General features: G+C 45.1%; 1 protein-coding gene across 4 annotated transcripts in view; it reads left to right on the top strand.

The window, feature by feature from the left end:
• MYOF (myoferlin) overlaps positions 1 to 18,249 on the top strand; it is a 154,821-nt gene extending 136,572 nt beyond the window's left edge. For all 4 annotated transcript variants that reach the window (XM_089897938.1, XM_022569328.3, XM_022569326.3 and 1 more), the window contains 9 exons: positions 685 to 824; positions 2,909 to 2,997; positions 3,086 to 3,181; positions 7,987 to 8,128; positions 10,441 to 10,540; positions 13,898 to 14,088; positions 16,127 to 16,236; positions 16,605 to 16,752; positions 17,688 to 18,249. In XM_089897938.1, coding sequence (XP_089754064.1) covers positions 685 to 824; positions 2,909 to 2,997; positions 3,086 to 3,181; positions 7,987 to 8,128; positions 10,441 to 10,540; positions 13,898 to 14,088; positions 16,127 to 16,236; positions 16,605 to 16,752; positions 17,688 to 17,726 — 1,055 coding nt within the window. In that variant the 3' untranslated portion in view covers positions 17,727 to 18,249. The remainder of the gene's footprint in view (positions 1 to 684; positions 825 to 2,908; positions 2,998 to 3,085; positions 3,182 to 7,986; positions 8,129 to 10,440; positions 10,541 to 13,897; positions 14,089 to 16,126; positions 16,237 to 16,604; positions 16,753 to 17,687) is intronic.
• Positions 18,250 to 19,871: the final 1,622 nt, after the last annotated feature.

Here is a 19,871-nt window from a genome sequence, read left to right as displayed (position 1 = left end):
TTCTAGCCTACCTTGTTTGCACGGCCACACCTAACTGTAAGGGAGTCTGGGAGACGGAGTGAGCCCCTGACACCAATGTAAATAGGGGCTGCTCTCACTTACATATTCTGGAGCGTTCTGGTCTCTTCACTATTGGCAGCCCACAAGTCAGAAATGAGCCTGGTTGGGGCAGGGCTCTTGGTCAGGAGCTTTTTTTTTTTTTTTAATTAATTAATTAATTAATTAATTTTTGGCCCTGTTGGGTCTTCGATGCTGTGTGCAGGCTTTCTCTAGTTGTTGCGAGCAGGGACTGCTCTTCCTTGTGGTGCGCGGGCTTCTCATTGCGGTGGCTTCTCTTGTTGCGGAGCATGGGCTTTATGCGCCCAGGCTTCAGTAGTTGTGGCATGTGGGCTCAGTAGTTGTGGCGCACGGGCTTAGTTGCTCCACGGCACGTGGGATCTTCCCGGACCAGGGCTTGAACCCATGTCCCCTGCATTGGCAGGCGGATTCTTAACCACTGCGCCACCAGGGAAGCTCAGTCCGGAGCTATTTCTATCAACAACTCTTTCACAAGCTGGTTTGCACACTGGCACTGCCTGACCATCTTTGCAGAGTCTGGGGTGAAGTACTGCAAATCCCTCAAGGCGATCTGGCTGAACTGTTCCCAGATGCCCATCCCTGTTTCACTGTCCTTCTTTATTGCAGAAGCCAACAAAACCCTGCACCAACACCTCGGGGCCCCTGAGGAGCGCCTTGCCCTTCACATCCTTAGGACTCAGGGGCTGGTCCCTGAACACGTGGAAACAAGGACTTTGCATAGCACCTTTCAGCCTAACATCTCCCAGGTAAAGGGCTCTCTGACCCCCTCATCCACACTCCAAAGGCACTGGTGATAGCTGACACAGACTCGCCTCTTTTATCTTTTTTGGATACTTTTAGATATACACGAAATAGAAATGAAACTCAGGTTAGCTTCATCCCCAAGGGGAATTTATTGTAAGAATTTTCAGGTAACTCACTAAATCCAGACAGGAGAGTGACAGTGACTCAGAACAACCTTGGACCAGGATCTCTCCCTGTCTCTTGTCTGTTTCTCTCTGAGTCTACTTTACCCTGCACTTTTCCTTCCTGTGATCACCTTCCCATGTGTCAGAATATTGTGGACGGTTTCTGAGCTTATGTTATAATGTAGCCCCATCTACTTCCACATGTGGAAAGGATTGGTTGCCCCAACTTGGCCCATTTGTCCCCCACTGGACCACTCAGCTCTAGCCAGGAGGACAGGGATACAGTACACAGGATGGCTCATCACAGGGACCATGTTGATAGCGATGCGGGAAGGTCAGTTCCCAGAAGCTGGGGAGCAGTTCCCATAGAAGCAAGGAGAGACATGGAAAATGACAAAATAGTCCATGTAGAAGCTTGTTAGAATGAGGATTTCCAGGCCATGCCTGCAGAGATTCAGATTTAATAAGTCTGGGGTGGGGCAGGGAATCTGAATTTGTAACAAGTATCTGGAGAGGTTCTGATGCAGATGGTTGGGAAGTCGCGCTTTAAGAAGTATTTATCTAATGGATGCAAATATCGTTGACACTGATAGCCGAACCGTGGTCTCTTAAAAAGTGACCACAAGGAGCCTGGGCTTACTAGCTGATTTTGTCACTCACTCTTATTTTGTTCCATATTTTGATTTCTTCCTTCTCTAATTATTCTTCTTTCCCCACAAAGAGCCCATTTCTCCTTCTCTCTCCCCTCCTGCTCCTCAACTGAATAAAGTCTTAAGACATTACAAAGCGAGGAAGATTGCTCCCTGGGCTACCAATACTTCCATCACCTCTGCCTACTGCATTGGACAGACTCCGGCTAGGTCTTAGGAGACACCTGGATGCCTAATTTCTGCAGTGTGCTTGATGTATAATAGACCCTTGAGCCCTGGAGATTAGTGGGAAGAGAGTCAGGATCACAGTAAAATATATCCCTTTTCAAGAGCTTCAGCTAATTCATTTTGACCACAGTGCATTAGGAAACCAGCCTAGTGGTTTCCTTGGCAACCTTCTTAAAGACCAGTCTGTTTTTGTCATGAACGCAGAGTCTACAGAACATCCAAAAACAGTTTGGGGAATTTAAATTGGTTTGTATCGTTGATACAGTGTGTTAGTGGCATTCCTAGCCTGTCTGGAAGAATACTCCAGTCAGATATATGGGCCTGGTCTGTAGCCGTCAAAGACTTGAGTGGGGCCTCACCAAGATGGCGCCACAGGTGTCGGTCCAGGCTCTCACTCTCCCCCTTCCTGCAAGCTCCCTCTCAGGCGGTAGACACTAGCAAGCCAATGCAGGGAGTCCTCAATTTGGGGGGAACAGTAATGTTCTTGTCATTGTTTGAGTCTCTCCTTCGAAAGTGCCATGCTGTAAGTTTTTCTTTTACAAAATTAAATACAGTTTTAAATTATTTTTATTTTCTCTCTTAAGGTAAGTGGAGAAACCCTTGGGTGTCACAAAACTGGGACTGATATCAGGTAGGCAATGTGAAGATGGATAGAGTGACAGCGGGAAATCTGTTCTGAGTGTGAACGTCCCAACTTTTAGTCATTGTAAGAGGGGGTGTGTGTGTGTTTGTGTGTTGGGGGTTGTGTTAGCATTGGGAAGCCCCTCATTTTATTAACCAGGGAAGACTCAGACTGATACAGGTAGGTACATGCAGCCATCAGAGACTCCTGGGAGAGAATGGGGGGCGGATGGCCTAAGTGACACTGAAGGTATAAGATTCATCTTGGTTTCTTCTTTTACTCCATTTTTGTTTGCCTTCCATATGGACTAATAAATTAGGAGGCCTGAAGAACTAGTTTCACCTAAGACGTATGAAAGAAAATTGTAGTCTCTACCACCCATAATATAACTTCATTTCTCTTTTCATTTTTGAATGGCTTAGGGAAAACTTCAGATGTGGGTGGATGTTTTCCCCAGGAGTTTGGGGCCACCAGGCCCTCCTTTCAATATCACACCCCGGAAAGCCAAGAAGTAAGTAATCTTGAGACCCTGCTGTATCTTACTGGGGTCTTGGTTCAGGACCAGAAAAAAAAGCACTTTCAAAATGTGCTCCTTTCAGATACTACCTGCGTGTGATCATCTGGAACACCAAGGACGTTATCCTGGATGAGAAAAGCATCACAGGAGAGGAAATGAGCGACATCTACGTTAAAGGGTAAGAAAGACTGGCATGGAAGAGCATGCCAAACTCGGTGAACAAAGCAGACTCTCTCCTTCATGAGTGTTCAGTATTGAAAGTGTCCACTAGAGGATCCTTGATTATTTGAAGCTATTATATTTCATTAATGCAATCTGCTCAGGAAGCTCTAGGGAGACAAAGGGAGAGAGAACAGAAAGAAAAGAGAAGCCTGTGTGCATGTTGTTTATGAACAGAGGCATCTGATGCCTATAAGAACCGATAAGTGTTTCTTTTCTAAGGAAGTGGGTTTTGTTCAGTTTATTAAGCAGATTTGTTATGAGACTTTTTAGTCATGCAGTTCATTGTTACTCATTTTTAATACCTTGAGTAACTAGCCTTAGAAACAGAAGTAGAGCTTCCAAAGTTTCTTTTTAAATACATTTTATTCCCAGAAGTTAATGTCCATGGAAAAGAGGAAACATTAGCATAATTTTTTTTTAACCACAAAACCTTATTATGCTTTATTTCTTGTATTAACCCTTGATCAAAACCAAGAGCATAATATTGAAACAGAACTTGGTAAAGATATGCCTTTGGCACCAAAACGTTAAATTATTATAAAATCCTGAAAAAGTATTTGTTTCCTATCTTGATCAGTCTGCAGATAAAATTATACTTGTCATTTACTGCTTTTTTTTCTAAAAAGAGAATGCACTTTCCAAAAATTGAGCCAGTAAATTAGCTGTGCTTCTCTATCTCTGAAGCTTGCTTTTTTTTTTTTTTTTGCGGTACGCGGGCCTCTCCCGTTGCGGAGCACAGGCTCCAGACGCACGGGCTCAGCCGCTCCATGGCACGTGGGATCTTCCCGAACCGGGGCACGAACCTGTGTCCCCTGCATCGGCAGGTGGACTCTCAACCACTGCGCCACCAGGGAAGCCCTCTGACGCTTTCTTTTCCTCCTCCTTTTTATTCCACAGTTTTAATTAAATTCATACACATCTGGTTGTTTGCTCTTCCAGTTTTTTTATTAAAGGTTACCATTAGTCAAGATAACCTTTAGTAATTAGCTGCTACAATTGTTAGATTTATTTCTCCCCATTAAACTGTTGGATTCATATAGAAGATTTTATAGATCTAGAAGATTTTATAGATCTTCTCCCAAACTGTTGTTTAGGTTTTCAGTCTGTTTCCTTGCTTGTCCTTGATTTACTTTATGATTACGTTTTTTAATACAGCAGGCTCTTATACACACTAATATTTATAAAATAGATAACTAATATGTCAATCCCAATCTCCCAATTCATCCCACCACCACCACTCCCATTAGCATAATTTTAAAAAAATCATTCATTCCACCAGCATTTACTGAGTGCCTGCATCCAATGTGCAAAGCGTCATAGGTGTTCATTATTCTGTTACTTGCATAGTTCAATTCCAAATAATTCATGTTGATGTCAGTTTTGTGTTTTATATATATATATATATTTTTTTTTAACATTTATTTATTTTGTTGCGCTGGATCTTAGTTGCGGCAGCCAGGCTCCTTAGTTGTGGCAGCCAGGCTCCTTAGTTGCGGCAGCCAGGCTCCTTAGTTGTGGCAGCCAGGCTCCTTAGTTGCGGCACACGTTGTGTTATACGTTGGTAGTGAGTACAGAACCCAGTGATTAAGAAGTCAGACTCTGGAATCAAACTACCTGGGTTGAAATCCGGTACTTTCCCTACTAGCTGGACAAGTTAGTAAGCTTACTGATCCTCGTCTGTAAATTGGAGATAACGATAGTATCCACCACTCCGGAAGAGTCAGGAGACTGAGTTACTCAAAGCACTTAAGATAGCACCTGGCAGATAGTAAACACTGTGTGCATTCGTCAGGGTTCTCCAGGAAACAGAACAAGTAGGATGTGCATATGTGTAGAAAGAGAGAGATTATGAGGAATTGGCTCACATGATAACGGAGGCTCAGAAGTCCCACGATTGGCCATCTGCAGGCCGGAGACCCAGGAGAGCTGGGGGTATCATTCAGCCTGAGTTCCAAGTGGGGTAAATGCCAGTCTGAGGTCAGGAGGAGATGACATGAGATGTCCTGGTTCAATCAATGAGGCAGAAAAAGGGGGTGAATTCCTCCCTCCTCTGCCTTTTGTTCTGTTCCAGGCCTTCAATAGACTAGCTAATGCCACCCACGTTGGGGAGGTCCATCTACTGAGTCCATCAGTTCAAATTCTAGTCTCATCCAGAAACGTTCTCATAGACACACCCAGAAATAATGTTTAATCTGGGCACCCCACGGCCAGTCACGTTGACACATAAAATTAACCATCATACTATTATTATGACTAGTCCACAGGGATTGAGTTTGGTTCCTTGATATGTAAAAGGTAAGACTTGTTGAAATTTAATATATTCATAAAGTGAGAACAAAGTTTCACTTATGATCCCAAGTGGCCTTCAATCAAACCTTTGTTAAAGACGTAATTACTGTCATTTAGGTTCACTAGAAACAGGGAAGGTTTCATCAAGTTCTTCATTATTCTTTCTCATTTCAGGATCTTATTACCATTCCCCAAGGAAAACTAATTCCAGCTAATTATATGTATGCAAATTTATTTGACTGTCATAAGCATTTTTCTTTCCAATCAGGGAAACAAACTCAATACTGGACTGAGAGATAACTCCAGTAATCCAAGAATAAAGCAAGAGCTAAAGTACCATGTCATATTTGGAATGGAAATCTAATTACTGTATGTGAAAAGATGGATAATGTACAAATAACACCCTTAGCACCTCAAGCATGCGGGTGTTACATCCAGAGTTATACGGACAAGTACACAAGTGCATACACTTCGAGCAGTTGTTTAACTTGTTTTCAAATTAAAATGTGAAAAGATTCATGAAAAAGAGGGAAAAGCTACAGTGGGTGAGCAGTCTAGGGGAGGAGGATGGTGCTGTTTGGGGATGGGTTAGAAGCTGAAGCTACCAAGGTCACAGCCAAAGAGTGTGGACTCTCTTCAGTGAGTTAGTTCAAAAGCTTAAAAGTTAACTGTCAAAAGGAATCTTTCAACTCAGCTTACCTGGTGAGTCAATTGACTAGAAAAAGTAAAACTAGTATAGTTGATTGCTATCAATACCACTATTAGAGGCTGCCCTGGTGGCGCAGTGGTTGAGAATCCGCCTGCCGATGCAGGGGACACGGGTTCGTGCCCCGGTCCGGGAACATCCCACATGCCGTGGAGCGGCTGGGCCCATGAGACATGGCCGCTGAGCCTGCGCGTCTGGAGGCCTGTGCTCCACGACGGGAGAGGCCACAACAGTGAGAGGCCCGCGTACCCAAAAAAAAAAAAAAAATACCACTACTACTAATAGGACCTAACATTAGCTTGTGAATTTCTAGTCTCCATGGTCCTTTGAAGCAGGTAATAGTCCTGGACTTTGGAGTCAGACAGGCCTGGGAGTTATACTTAATTCTGTCCATTACTGGATGTATGAGATGTACATCCCCTCTGAACCTCAGCTTCCTCATCTGTGAGATGGAGCTAGTTATACAGTTGGAAAGAATAAAATAAGGCATTCTACATACCTGGTTCATAGTAGTTGATCCTTAACATGAGTTAAGGATTTCCCCTTCCCACTCTGGCTCTTCTCACTCTGTCCTCAGGTTGACCACGTGAAGGGAGCACATATCATTAACCTCATTTTACAGGTGGGAGATGAAGCTCAGAGGGTTAATGGCAGAGCAAGTTCACAGCCAGGCCTGTCTCCTACTGACAGTCTTTATTTGGAGGAGGCTGCATTGGGTCTTCGTTGCTGCGTGCGGCCTTCTCATTGTGGTGGCTTCTCTCGTCGCGGAGCACAGGCTCTAGGCACACGGGCTTCGGTAGTTGTGGCACACGGGCTTAGTTGCTCTGCGGCATGTGGCATCTTCCCAGACCAGAGCTCGAACCCGTGTCCCCTGCATTGGCAGGCGGATTCTTAACCATTAGCACCACCACGGAAGCCCTGGCATCAATATTTTTAAAAGCTCCCCAGTTGATTCCAATGGGTAGTGGGTGTTGAGATCCATGCATTCCACTACTTTTTCAGTCTAAAATCTCATGTTCCTCTGGTTCCAAACCAGGAGTCTTCCCCATAGCTGGCAGATGTGATAACACTTCCTCCCAGACATGTTCATTCATTCCTCCCTCCAACTGGTCTGCTGGTGTGCCAGGCACAGGCCAAAGGGAACTTTCCAAATGTCAAAAGTTAAGATGTCCAATTGTTGATGGAAATGAATTTTCATAGATAGGAGTATGGATATAGCAGCCTACATCTCCCTTGCTAGTCTCATTAATGTGATCATAGTAAATTTAAGAATAATTTACAAATGAAGTGGTAAGATTACTTGAGTCGTGCCTGTTTTGTTTGCTTAAGTAAAATATGGAAAAGAAGATGCTAAAATTTTCAACTGACCCATATTCATTGAGCCTATCAGCAGTGATGACAGACACTGATGAGTTATAGTTATAGGGAGACTAAAAACATAGCCAGCAAGCTTCACCAGTCTCAAAATAGAAGCTAAATTGTTGATATTTTCCAGAAAATTTCACCTTATCCCTGTTAACTGAAGTCTAAAGGGTTTCCTGCTTTGGTTTGAGAGGAATTATATTTTATTTGGCTACCACGTGTGTTGGATGCAACAGAGTGCCTCCCCTTCATAAATCACCCCCCCCAGCTCCATAGATAACTGGAACCTGCCCAAGAAGAGTGCATTAATTCTCCTGCCCTTCACTCTCTAATCACTGCGCAATTTTGCGGCTAGATTACTTGTCAATCACATGTAGCTAAGTCTGTTTGCTTCTGCTTTTCAGCTGGATTCCTGGCAGTGAAGAAAACAAACAGAAAACAGATGTCCACTACAGGTCCTTGGATGGTGAAGGGAATTTTAACTGGAGATTTGTCTTCCCTTTTGACTACCTTCCAGCTGAACAGCTCTGTCTCGTTGCTAAAAAAGTGAGTTCTGAAATAGGCCAGTGGGGAGAGGATGTCGTGGGTCTTCCTTAATGCAGATGCTCAGAAAAGGCTGGGGCTGTTCAGAGTCCGGGAGGTCATGGGTCCGGCTCCTCTTTACAGATGGGGACTTTGAGACCCCAGTGGGGTAGATACTTGCCCAGGGTCACACAGCTATGGCGGTTATTTGTGTAGTTATAACAGAAGTATAAGGAGCACAACTTTGCTTCCACTAACATGTTGGCAGCAGGGGGAAGGATCTGGTAAGTGGGGATCTTCTGTCAATACATTCAACAACCTAAGTATATGTTTATGTCACAGGGAGACTGATGAGCAGAACTGTTGCACTACTTAACCAGAGGCAAAATATTAATGTAGGCGAAATATCCCCCTTACCTTCCTTATCAAACTTAAGCATCTCCCTGCCCTCCTTCGGGAGCACTTCCGTGACGGTTCAGGGCCCTCCTGGGGGTAATTAATAAGACTCTCAGTTACAGAACTCGACTCAAACTGGCTTAAACCAAGAAAAGTGATTTACTGGTTCACATTACTAAAAAGTCCAGGGTTGGCTGGCTTAAGGAGCGCCTGGAGCCTGGGTTGAACTGATGTCTTTAGAAACTGCTCTCACCTTCTCCACCCCTCTGCCCTGCCTTCTTCCATGGGCCTCACTCCCTGGTGAGCGCAAGGTGGCTGCCAGCAGCCCCAGCTTGTATCTTGCCCTCTCGGCCACCTCAGCAGAGAGAAGGGAATGAATCCCCAAAGGCACCAACCAGAGTTCTGGAATTGGGCCCCAGCGTCTGCCTGTTTGAGGCCATGTGTCCATCTCTGAACCAGGGTTGCAGCGCTCAGATTGGCGAGATTGTGGAGTTAGGGATAAAGTCACTTCTCCCCAGATTGCATGGACTGGGGGAAGGGAATCTCTAAGGAAAATCTGGTGCTTTCATCCAAAAAGGGGGGCCTAAAACCTGAGTAGGTAATAACAACAGATGTCTATTACAGGCCCTTGTCCCATTTCTCCCTTCCCCACCCCCTCCTGCCATATTCTATAAACTTTTCCTAGCTCTGCCCGGTCACCTCCTCATCCTACACCTGATCAGAATATACCTGCCTCATGTCCCATCTGGCCAGGCCCCACCTCCTGCTGGCCCTACTCAGTGCTGATGCTCTAGTGAGCATTTTCCCTGTCCAGGTGAGATGAATGCCTTCAAAGGGCACTTTCTAGAGACATACAGGCTCATCCTGATGTTGAACCATGCACACTTTCAGATAATGAGACAGACCAGGGGGAAAGCGAGGGATTTGGGGTCAGGTAGACCTTTAGGTAATAAAGTTACCTTTCCTATTTACTCACATCTAGAGCTGGACCTCTTAGCATCCTGAGTAGTCCTTGGAGCATGACCCCACACAGGACAGCCGAGTAGGGCCAGACAGCAGCAGAGTGGGCTTCTCAGCCCCTCCGAGCCAGGCCCTCTGAGCCCTGCGAAAGGGACCATTCCTGGAATGTCATCTGAAAAACAATCCAACAGCCTTCCTTCAAATTCATGAAGCGCTGGGGGATTTCCCTTTCTTTTGGGGCCAGAGGAACTTAGGTGAAATCAGGCTGTGGGGACGTCATTATTATCCTGGGCTAATACTGTCTGGGCAGAAGCAGCGACACCAGGTGAGAACCTAGAGGACACTTATCCCATCCTCTCCCCACCTGAGTCTAGGCTGAGGGATCTGAGGGTCTTAGATGACCACGGTATATAAAACCCAGCAATATTTTTCAAAAGCCAGAAATGCCAGGACATTTTAAATCTGCACGAACAAAAGAGTGAAATGTGGGCCCCCATCTCCTCACCTCCGTGTGAAATGAGTGTGCTCGGACATCCTTGGGGGGTCGGGGAGGTCGCTGAGCAGAAGCAACTCCTCCGCAGGGGATATTTCGGTCTGGCCTGGGTTGGCTTGGCTTTGGGAGGATCAACTAGGCAGGCTACAGTCTTCAGGGCACGAGACATCATGGCTCTCCAAACCGCGGGAGTGGCAGCAGGAAGTCACACTGATAGGAACATGGCAGGAAACCTTCTGTTTGGGAATTGCCTGGGACAACCTTTTTGTCACCCAGCTGGTAGTCCTGAGATTTCCTGGGGAGCCCGATTGCCTTATGTCCACCTGGGGTAGAGGGGTAGGCCAAAGGGCGGGGTTTTGGGTGGGGATGCAAAGGAGAGAAGAGGCCCCATGCCTTGATGCTGGGTTTTCAAGAGGCCCAAGGGGAGGGTGTTAAGAATCCAGTAATCGGTGTCATTTTGGTTTGTCTGTTCCTGTTGGCATTTTAGGAGCATTTCTGGAGTAAGGACCAAACTGAATTTCGGGTCCCACCCAAACTGATCATTCAGATATGGGATAATGACAAGTTTTCTCTGGATGACTACTTGGGTAAGGCTTACCTTTGGATACTTTTTTCTAAGAAATTGTGCTTGAAATTAGTAAAAGCAATTAAAACTTGGGATCAATTATTTAACTCTCCAATACTGTGGGGTGGGGTCCCACCCCCTGCCTGGATGTCCTCGGAGCGGGGTGGCCTGCCCATCCGCTGCCCCAGGTCCTCTGAGAAGTGGGCACAGTGACTGGGCGCTGCAGGCCCCAGCCACTCCCAGGGCCTTTGCACCAGCTCCTATCTTGCTAGGAAGACACAGATTTTGTTTTCAGGGATGCCACAGCCTTACCTCCACTTCCAAACCTCTCCCCCTGCTCTCAGCACCTCAGAATTGGCTCCCTCCTCCTCCACGCTGCTCTCAGCGGTCACTGCAGTCCCCTGATGCCCTGCCCTTCTCTGGGGTAAAAGGCCCTTGTTAAAACACCCCGGCCTAGCCCCTCCATTTCCTGGCATACACCCTGGTCCCCCCAAAGCACAGTCTTCTTATTTTCTCTCTCCCAGGCCTTGGGTGTCTCATTGGCCTGCTCTGTTTCTTCCTCTTCCTCTTTTTTTTTTAAAAATTTATTTATTTTACTTATTTATTTTTGGCTGCGTTGGGTCTTTGTTGCTGCACGTGAGCTTTCTCTAGTTGCGGTGAGTGGGGGCTACTTTGAGCTCTAGAGCGCAGGCTCAGTAGCTGTGGCGCACGGGCTTAGTTGCTCCGCAATATGTGGGATCTTCCCGGACCAGGGCTCGAACCCAAGTTCCCTGCATTGGCAGGCGGATTCTAAACCACTGCACCACCGGGGAAGTCCCCCTCTTCCTCTTTAAATACAGGCCTTTGCCCTCCCTGGGGTTTTGCGGCTCTTCCCCAGGCTCCCTCAGTGACTTACCAGCCCTCACCTCTGTTGAAGGTAAAGCTTCAACTCTCACTTTCAACGAGGTAAAACTCCTAGACATAGCGGCGTAGCCTGACTGCCCACCGCGCCTGCCACATAGTAACAAGAAGTATGATGACTCATACTGCAACATGCAATGTATCGAATCAACACATTGTACACCTTAAACGTACACAATGCTCTATGTCAATTACATCTCAGTTTGAAAAAACAGAAACTCTCATGATGATTATTCCCCATTTCCCACCAGAAACTTTTACCTTTGTGTTCGGCTGGCACCTCAAATTTATCGTGACTAAGACCAAACTCAGCCTTTCTTCCCTGACCTCATACCTGCTCACCTCATGAACCGCTTTTGCTGTTCACAGACTCTCCCAGCCACCTAGGCAGAAGCACCCAGAGTCCTCTGTGGGTCCTCCTCTCCTTTCCTACCACTTTCCTAAACCATGTAACCTGCTTTATCATGCACGTTTATTTTCTTATTTTTATGATCTCTGCCACTTGCCAGTTCAGACCTCACTTTCTCGTAGCCAGCTGTTACAGAAGCCCCTAGCTCACCTCCCTGCTTCCAGAGCATCTTTCCTGGCAGAGGAAAAGCCCACAGCGGCCAATGGCTGTGTCTTGTTCATCCCTCTACCCTTTACAACACTGAGTGCGGTGCCTTTGACTTAGCTGGTTCTTAATAAGAGTTGAACAAACAAATGAGTGTGAAAGTGTTGACTGAAGAAAAACGTACAACCTAAAAGTTGTGAGTTTGGGGATCTTACTGAGGACTACGGCGCAGGAGACAGCCTCTCGGATAGCTCTGAGGAACGACTCCCAAGAGGTAAGGGGGGAGCCAGGACACAAGAGGTTTTTGCTGGAAAAACAAAAAAGTTAGTCAAACATCAAAAGATTACTGCTAATCACAAAGAGCAGACATCTCAAGTTAATGATTTTAGTGCATTTCTGTGTTTGCGGAGATACAAGATCCTGGGCCCATGGAAATTATTCCTTAGGTATGCATCTTAACCATCTAGAGGCAGATCCAAAGGTCAGATGCTTCCTGTCTTTCTCCATCCTGAACTCCCCTCAGGGCACAGCCTCAGTCTTTTTTTTTTTTTTTCCCATTTATTTATTTATTTTCGGCTGTGTTGGGTCTTTGCTGCTACACGTGGGCTGTCTCTAGCTGCCGTGAGCAGGGGCTACTCTTTGCTATGGTGCGTGGCCTTCTCATTGCGGTGGCTTCTCTTGTTGCAGAGCACGGGCTCTAGGCGTGCGGGTTCAGTAGTTGTGGCTCGCGGGCTCTAGAGCGCAGGCTCAGTAGTTGGGGTGCACGGGCTGAGCTGCTCCGCGGCATGTGGGATCTTCCTGGACCAGGGCTCTAACCCATGTCCCCTGCATTGGCAGGTGGGTTCTTAACCACTGCACCGCCAGGGAACCCCACAGCCTCAGTCTTGATCCTTGTAGAACTGGGATGATGGGCAACATTCTTTGTTTACTGGCATGGCAGGCAACGTTCCCTGTCCACAGTAGTGTGCTAACTTAGAAAGCATAAAGAATAGTAGAGGGTTTTCCCTTGGAGTTTAAATGACATAGTCTGATAACAAATAAAGAGAATGACTTTATTTCTAAATGGCTAGTGGGCAAGTGGTTGCAGTTATCACCAAAAGGAGAGACAAAATAAAAGCAGGTGTAAGTTCCAGAAAGGCTTGTGGGCTATGGATGCATTGTAAGATGAAGGGCAGTGTCTGAGCCTAAAAGTTTATAGAGAATCTGCCACAACCTCCCTGTTAGTCCCAGCTGCCACTGTTGAAGACCACCTCTGGTCCCTGGAGTCCATAGACATGGCCCAACACACACACACCTTTTTCTGAAGGAGAGGTTTCCTGGGAGTTCCCAAGCCCCAAAGACAGTTATTAACGACAAAAGAGTTAATGCCTCACATCATGGAAGAAAAATTGTGCTTCTCCAGGCACCCTGAGCTGGGCTTCCTAGTTCCCAGGGAGAACTTTCTGTTGAGAATTCAATGTTCCTTCTCAAGCTCTTGTTTTTGAGGTTACGCTAGGAGAAACTTGAACTTGACTGTTTGATGGAGCTTCCCATGTTCCAAGTACCAGTTTTCTTTACCCAAAGCCAAATGACTATGTTAGGGGAAGTTTGGAACCAATAAGAGCAAATTCCAAGTTCAGTGGAAATTTTGGCTGGAGATGTTTAATTCTTTTGTGTTTGCTGAAGAACTCTGTTTATGCTCCTATCTCTGAGAAATTAAATGGGTTGTTCTCTGTGAGATGCAGAGCAGTGGACAGATACTACTTCTGCCACTTTTCATTCTATCTGGAAAAAATTTTAACTGCCTACCAGGGTCCGTTTCTCTAACTCACCTGTCACCTGTTCAGAGTCATGGTCTACCTCTCTTCTGACAGGTACATTCTGTTCACTTGTGAACAACGTCTGATCCACTTGAAATTTATTTGGGTTTAATGTTTCCTTGGCTAGGTTTCCTGGAACTGGATTTGCATCGCAGCATCATTCCAGCAAAATCACCAGAGAAATGCAGTTTGGACATGATTCCTGACCTCAAAGCCGTGAACCCCCTTAAAGTGAAAACCGCCTCTCTCTTTGAACAGAAGTCCATGAAAGGATGGTGGCCGTGCTACGCAGATAAAGATGGCTCCCGTGTGATGGCTGTATGTATGAGTATTTCCTGGTTGAGGCTCGTTTACTCCTTTTCTCCTTTAGTTTTGCCCTTTATGAGTAGATTTGCTCTGGATAAGATAAGGGAGGTTACAGGAGAAGGTGGCAGATGCTGTAGCACATGTTTGGGGTCGAGTGGAAGATAGAGGGATAGGAATTGTCAGAAAACTGGGAACGCAAGTGGTTGTGCTGTATTTCTTTAGGACTCTCCTCCTCCTCCACCAGGAATGCTAATTTATGCTGAGCTTCCAGTCCAATTCAGTACAGAAAGAGAAACTTCAAATTTGAGCTGTCCTCATCTTTAAAAAAAAATTTTTTTTTTTTAAAGATGGAGGAAACAGGGAGTGTTGACATCCAATGAACACGAAGGCCATAAGTTACAAGCACATTTGGAAAACTGAGGATAATTTTATCGTAGAAGCAAAAGTGCGGGTTACCATGCCCTGTCACAAATTCATTATGTATTAATAATATTTTACACCACTCATTATAAACCGGACAATACACTAAATGCCTTATATTCATAATCTTGTTTTTTAAAACAACTTTGAGGTATAATTTACATAAACGGCACCCACTTAAAGTACAACTAAGGTGCACAATTTGATGAATTTTGACAGATGTATATGCTCATGAAACCACCACCATAATCAAGATCCAGAACGTTCCCATTACCCCAAAAGTTCTGTTGTGCCCTTTGCAGTCCGTCACTTCCTCTGCCCCTGGCACAGGAAACCACTTATAAGCGTCCTGCCACTAGGGGTAGTTTGTACATAACCTCATTTAGTTCTGCGGATAACCCCATGAAGCAGCCATTACCTACATTTTATAGATTCGAAGAACAGGCTTAGAAAGAAGGACCACCTTGCCATAGTCAGACACCTACCTTTGACTCGTCGACAGAGGAGGCATCTCTGCTCCATCGCCTAAATGAGCGTCAGGGTCGAAAGCTCTCAAATTGTTGGTGACCTTGTGGGCGCCAGGGTTCTTGAAAGGCTGTTATAACCTTAGTTAAGCCTGGCTCTAAGAGTGGACAAGTTTCTAGACCTCTCGCAGCCTCAGTATACTCACGTGCACACGAGGATCATAGCAGTACCTGATTTATAGGGCTGCCCTGAGCGTTACGCGAGATTATCCATATAGAAGGCTTACGCGGTGCCCAGTGCACCAGTCAGGAACCTGTGAACAGGGAGGCAGCATTCATTCATTCACTCACTCATGCATTTCTTCAGCTAGTGTACATCGAGTGCCCACTAAGTGCCAACACTGCTCCACGCAGTGGGGGTACCAAAGGGAGCACGATGGCTCTCTTGGAGCCCACACTTCATGCTCAGTCAATGTTAGCTATTGTGGGACTTGCCTGGGGGCGCAGTGGTTGAGAATCCGCCTGCAAATACAGGGGACGTGGGTTCGAGCCCTGGCCCAGGAAGATCCCACAGGCTGCAGAGCAGCTAAGCCCGTGAGCCACAACAACTGAGCCCACGTACCACAACTACTGAAGCCCGTGCGCCTAGAGTCCGAGCCCTGCAACAAGAGAAGCCACCGCAATGAGATGCCCACGCACCACAACGAAGAGTAGCCCCCGCTCGCCTCAACTAGAGAAAGCCTACGCGCAGCAACGAAGAACCAACAATGAAGACCCAATGCAGCCAAAAATAAATAAATTAAAAAAAAAAAGTTAGCTATTGTTATCAGCCGTCTTCAGGTTATTCTGGGTCCAAGTAAAGTTACAAAGGGGGAGGTATGTGAGCAGGCAAGGAGACAGATGTGGGAAAGTTAGAATGATGGGGATCCAGAGACTGAAAAGCAGGGAGGAGGGAAAGCAATTTGTCCTCTCAGTTTCCCACAAGGAGTCGGTTCAGAAACACATGGAAGAGGAAATGTGATGAAATCTCTTGAGGAACATTTAAGGCAATCTAAGGATTGTTTTACAAGAATAAAAATCATTGCTCGGGGAATACTCCTTGGGTGGAAGTGAAAATATTTGTGAAACGTGATGTCATGTGTTTAACCTGTTCTGCTTTACTGAAGGGGAAAGTGGAGATGACGTTGGAAGTCCTCAATGAGAAGGAGGCCGACGAGAGGCCAGCCGGGAAGGGACGGGATGAACCCAACATGAACCCCAAGCTGGACCCACCAAAGTGAGAGACCCTCTTTGTTCTGATCCCCAAACACCTGCAGTCTGAAAGCCCCCCCTTCCAATTGCCTTAATGCAATGGATTAGCTGTTGTCTGAATTTTGTACTGAACAAGGGAGATGGGGGAGGGAGAGGCTGGTGATCTGGCTTCATTTTAACCATTCTCCTTCCCATGAAACCAAAGTCCAGTGTGTCTTCGGCATCTTAGAAAGCCATAAAAGGTTAAAGGCTCTCTCAGCCAACTAAGGGGAATAATATCTTTTCTTGACTTTATAAAATGTTGTTAATCATTCTTTAAACTATTATGCTCGGAGGTATAAAATATCTGTCCCTCCTGAGTTGGGTAGGTAAAACCATTTCTTTGCAATGCAGCCGGCCGGAAACTTCCTTCCTCTGGTTCAGCAACCCATGCAAGACCATGAGGTTCATCGTGTGGCGGCGGTTTAAGTGGGTCATCGTCGGCCTGCTGGTCTTGCTGATCGTGCTGCTTTTCGTGGCCGTGCTCCTCTACTCCTTACCGGTATGAGTCCCTGGCCTCTTGTCTTGGCTCTTTGGGTGTGAATTATGGTTGGTCATCTCACTTGGTACTTGCCTTCTTTGCCATCGGGTAAAATGACCTATGTAGCGGTTGTGGTGTTACAACCCGTCAACCTTTGGAAAATTTAGAGTACTGTGTCCTGTGATAAGGATTACATTCTCACAGTTTCATGAATTACAGGCAGAACCTCATGGTCTGAAAAAAAAAACACGTTGGTCTCAGGAATTCTAGGAGCAATCCCTTAGGCCTTTATGAATGTGTGTCTAAACCACAGCCAGCATTTCTGACGGATCTTCCTGCCTCCAGACTCTCTTGTTCCAAACCATCCTGCATCCTAACTCCTGCCATTTCACAGATCCTGGGCCCATTATGGGCCTACACAAACCTTGAACTCCACCCAAACTAGAGAGCTGGCCTCCCTAGACAAGTATTGCCCTTACCTGCCAAGATGCCTTTGCCAGGGCTGTTCCCTTGCCCGTGTTTTGTCTATTAAAACCTCCCTCATTCTTTAAGGGCCACATTACATAACCTCCCCCTCAAATCTCCCTTAATCTCCACGGTCATAAATGGGAGTCCAAACGGGAGGTTTGTCAGTGTGCCTAGAAGTGCCTTCATTGCTGAAATCGAATTTGAAAATTTCTGCATCTCGACTTCATATACTTCTTATCTCAACAAATTCCTCGAATGGAGGAATGAAGGCACTTCTAGGCACACTGACAAACCTCCCATTTGACTCCCATTTATGACTGGCAGGGCTACTGGAATCTAGCGGGTAGAGGCCAAGGATGCTGCTAAACATCCTGCAATGCACAGGACAGTCTCCAACAAGAATCATCTCGTCCTAAATGTCAATAGTACCGAGACTGAGAATCCCTAATTTATATACATACATGGCCCTCTTTCTGTTTCCTTTTCAGAACTATCTGTCAATGAAGATTGTGAGGCCAAATGCATAATGGGAGCAAGGGCTTCTTTTCCAGAGTCATCCAGCAATGAGGGAATCCTGTCTCTGTTTACAGATCAAAACCGAGAGGGATTTTGTTTGTGTCTGAGACCATATTCCAGGGGCACGTTACACTACTTCACCGAGGCCCACCACTTCCCAGAGGCTCTAAGTCCACGTCAGGCCAACAAGCAACATTTTTATCTTTTGAAGTATTAAAAGTTTTAACCATGTTTTTTCAGAATATTTTGCAAGGTGGCTGGTTCCATTTAAAAATCATCTTTTTTTTTCTGTGTCCTAGTTCTGTAATTCAATTTTTGGAAATTGCTGAAATCAAATTTGAAAATTTCTACATCTCGACTTCATATACTTCTTTATCTGTAGTCAACAAAAAAGGACTGTGCATTATCAAGTAGTTAGAATAGGTGGAGGAATTTTTATTTATGCCTGCAACCGTGGTCATAGTTTGTATGGACAAATGTCATGAGACTATTGATCCTCTGTGATGAACCCTAATAAAAACATTCTGCCTCTGACACATACCTGTTTGTTGTAGCTGTGGGCCAAGCTGGGAAGGAGGCAATTTCTAGTCTGGGTCTCAGTGGGTGGCATGCCAGGGCATACCACTTGGCTGTAAACCCCTTATCAGTGTGCTGCCAAAGCTTGGCCAGTGGGCCAAACTGAGGCTAATATAAGAAACTGACACTTATTTAAAGTACTTACTCCATGCAAGCCATTGTTTTAAATGCTTTATACATATTAACTAATGTAGTCCTCAAGGTAATCCTATAAAGGTAGTAGGTAACATTAATCCCATTTTGCCCTTGAAGAAATTGAGGCATACTGCATGTAAATCAATGAAGTTAGAACACACCCTCTCACCATACACAAAAACAAACTCAAAATGGCTTAAAGACTTAAACATAAGACAGGACACCGTAAAACTTCTAGAAGAGAACACAGGCAAAACATTCTCTGACTTAAATCGTACCAATGTTTTCTTAGGTCAGTCTCCCAAGGCAGTAGAAATAAAAACAAAAATAAGCAAATGGGACCTAATCAAATTTAAAAGCTTTTGCACAGCAAAGGAAACCATAAACAAAACGAAAAGACAGGCCACGCAATGGGAGAAAATATTCGCAAATGATGCGATCGACAAGGGCTTAATTTCCAAAATATACAAACAGCTCATACAACTCAACAACAGCAACAAAAAATCCAACCCAATCCAAAAATGGGCAGAAGACCTAAATAGACATTTCTCCAAAGAAGAAATACAAATGGCCAATAGGCACATGAAAAGATGTTCAACTTTGCTAATTATTTGAGAAATGCAAATCAAAACTACAATGAGGTACCAACTCACACCAGTCAGAATGACCATCATTAAAAAGTCTACAAATAACAAACGCTGGAGAGGGTGTGGGGAAAAGGGAACCCTCCTGCACTGTTGGTGGGAATGTAAGTTGGTGCAGCCACTGTGGAAAACAGTATGGAGGTTCCTCAGAAAACTAAAAATAGAATTACCATACAATCCAGCAATCCCACTCCTGGGCATATATTCAGACAAAACTCTAATTGAAAAAGATACATGCACCCCTATGTTCATAGCAGCACTATTCACAATAGCCAAGACATGGAAACAACCTAAATGTCCATCGACAGATGAACGGATAAAGGAGATGTGGTACATATTTACAACGGAATACTACTCAGCCATAAAAAAGAATGAAATAATGCAACATGGATGCAACTAGAGATTATCATACTAAGTGAAGTAAGTCAGAAAGAGAAAGACAAATACCATATGATATCACTTATATGTGGAATCTAAAATATGACACAAATGAACCTATCTATGAAACAGAAACAGAATCATGGACATAGAAAACAGACTGGTGGTTGCCAAGGGGAAGGAGGTTGGGGGAGGGATGAAGTGGGAGATTGGGGCTAGCAGATGTAAGCTTTTGTATGTAGAATGGGTAAACAAGGTCCTACTGTATAGCACAGAGAACTATATTCAGTATCCTATGATAAACCATAATGGAAAAGAATATTTTAAAAAAGAATGTATATAAATATTATATATACACAATATATACATAACTGAATCACTTTGGTGTACAGCAGTAATTAACACAATGTTGTAAATCAACTA

The sequence above is a fragment of the Delphinapterus leucas genome, chromosome 16 (assembly GCF_059928025.1).
Source record: "Delphinapterus leucas isolate spDelLeu-1000000601 "Yukka" chromosome 16, BTC_Dleu_Yukka2, whole genome shotgun sequence".
Lineage (NCBI taxonomy): Eukaryota > Metazoa > Chordata > Mammalia > Artiodactyla > Monodontidae > Delphinapterus > Delphinapterus leucas.
The sequence above is the reverse complement of the archived record's forward strand: the minus strand, read 5'-3'. Positions and strand labels throughout refer to the sequence as shown.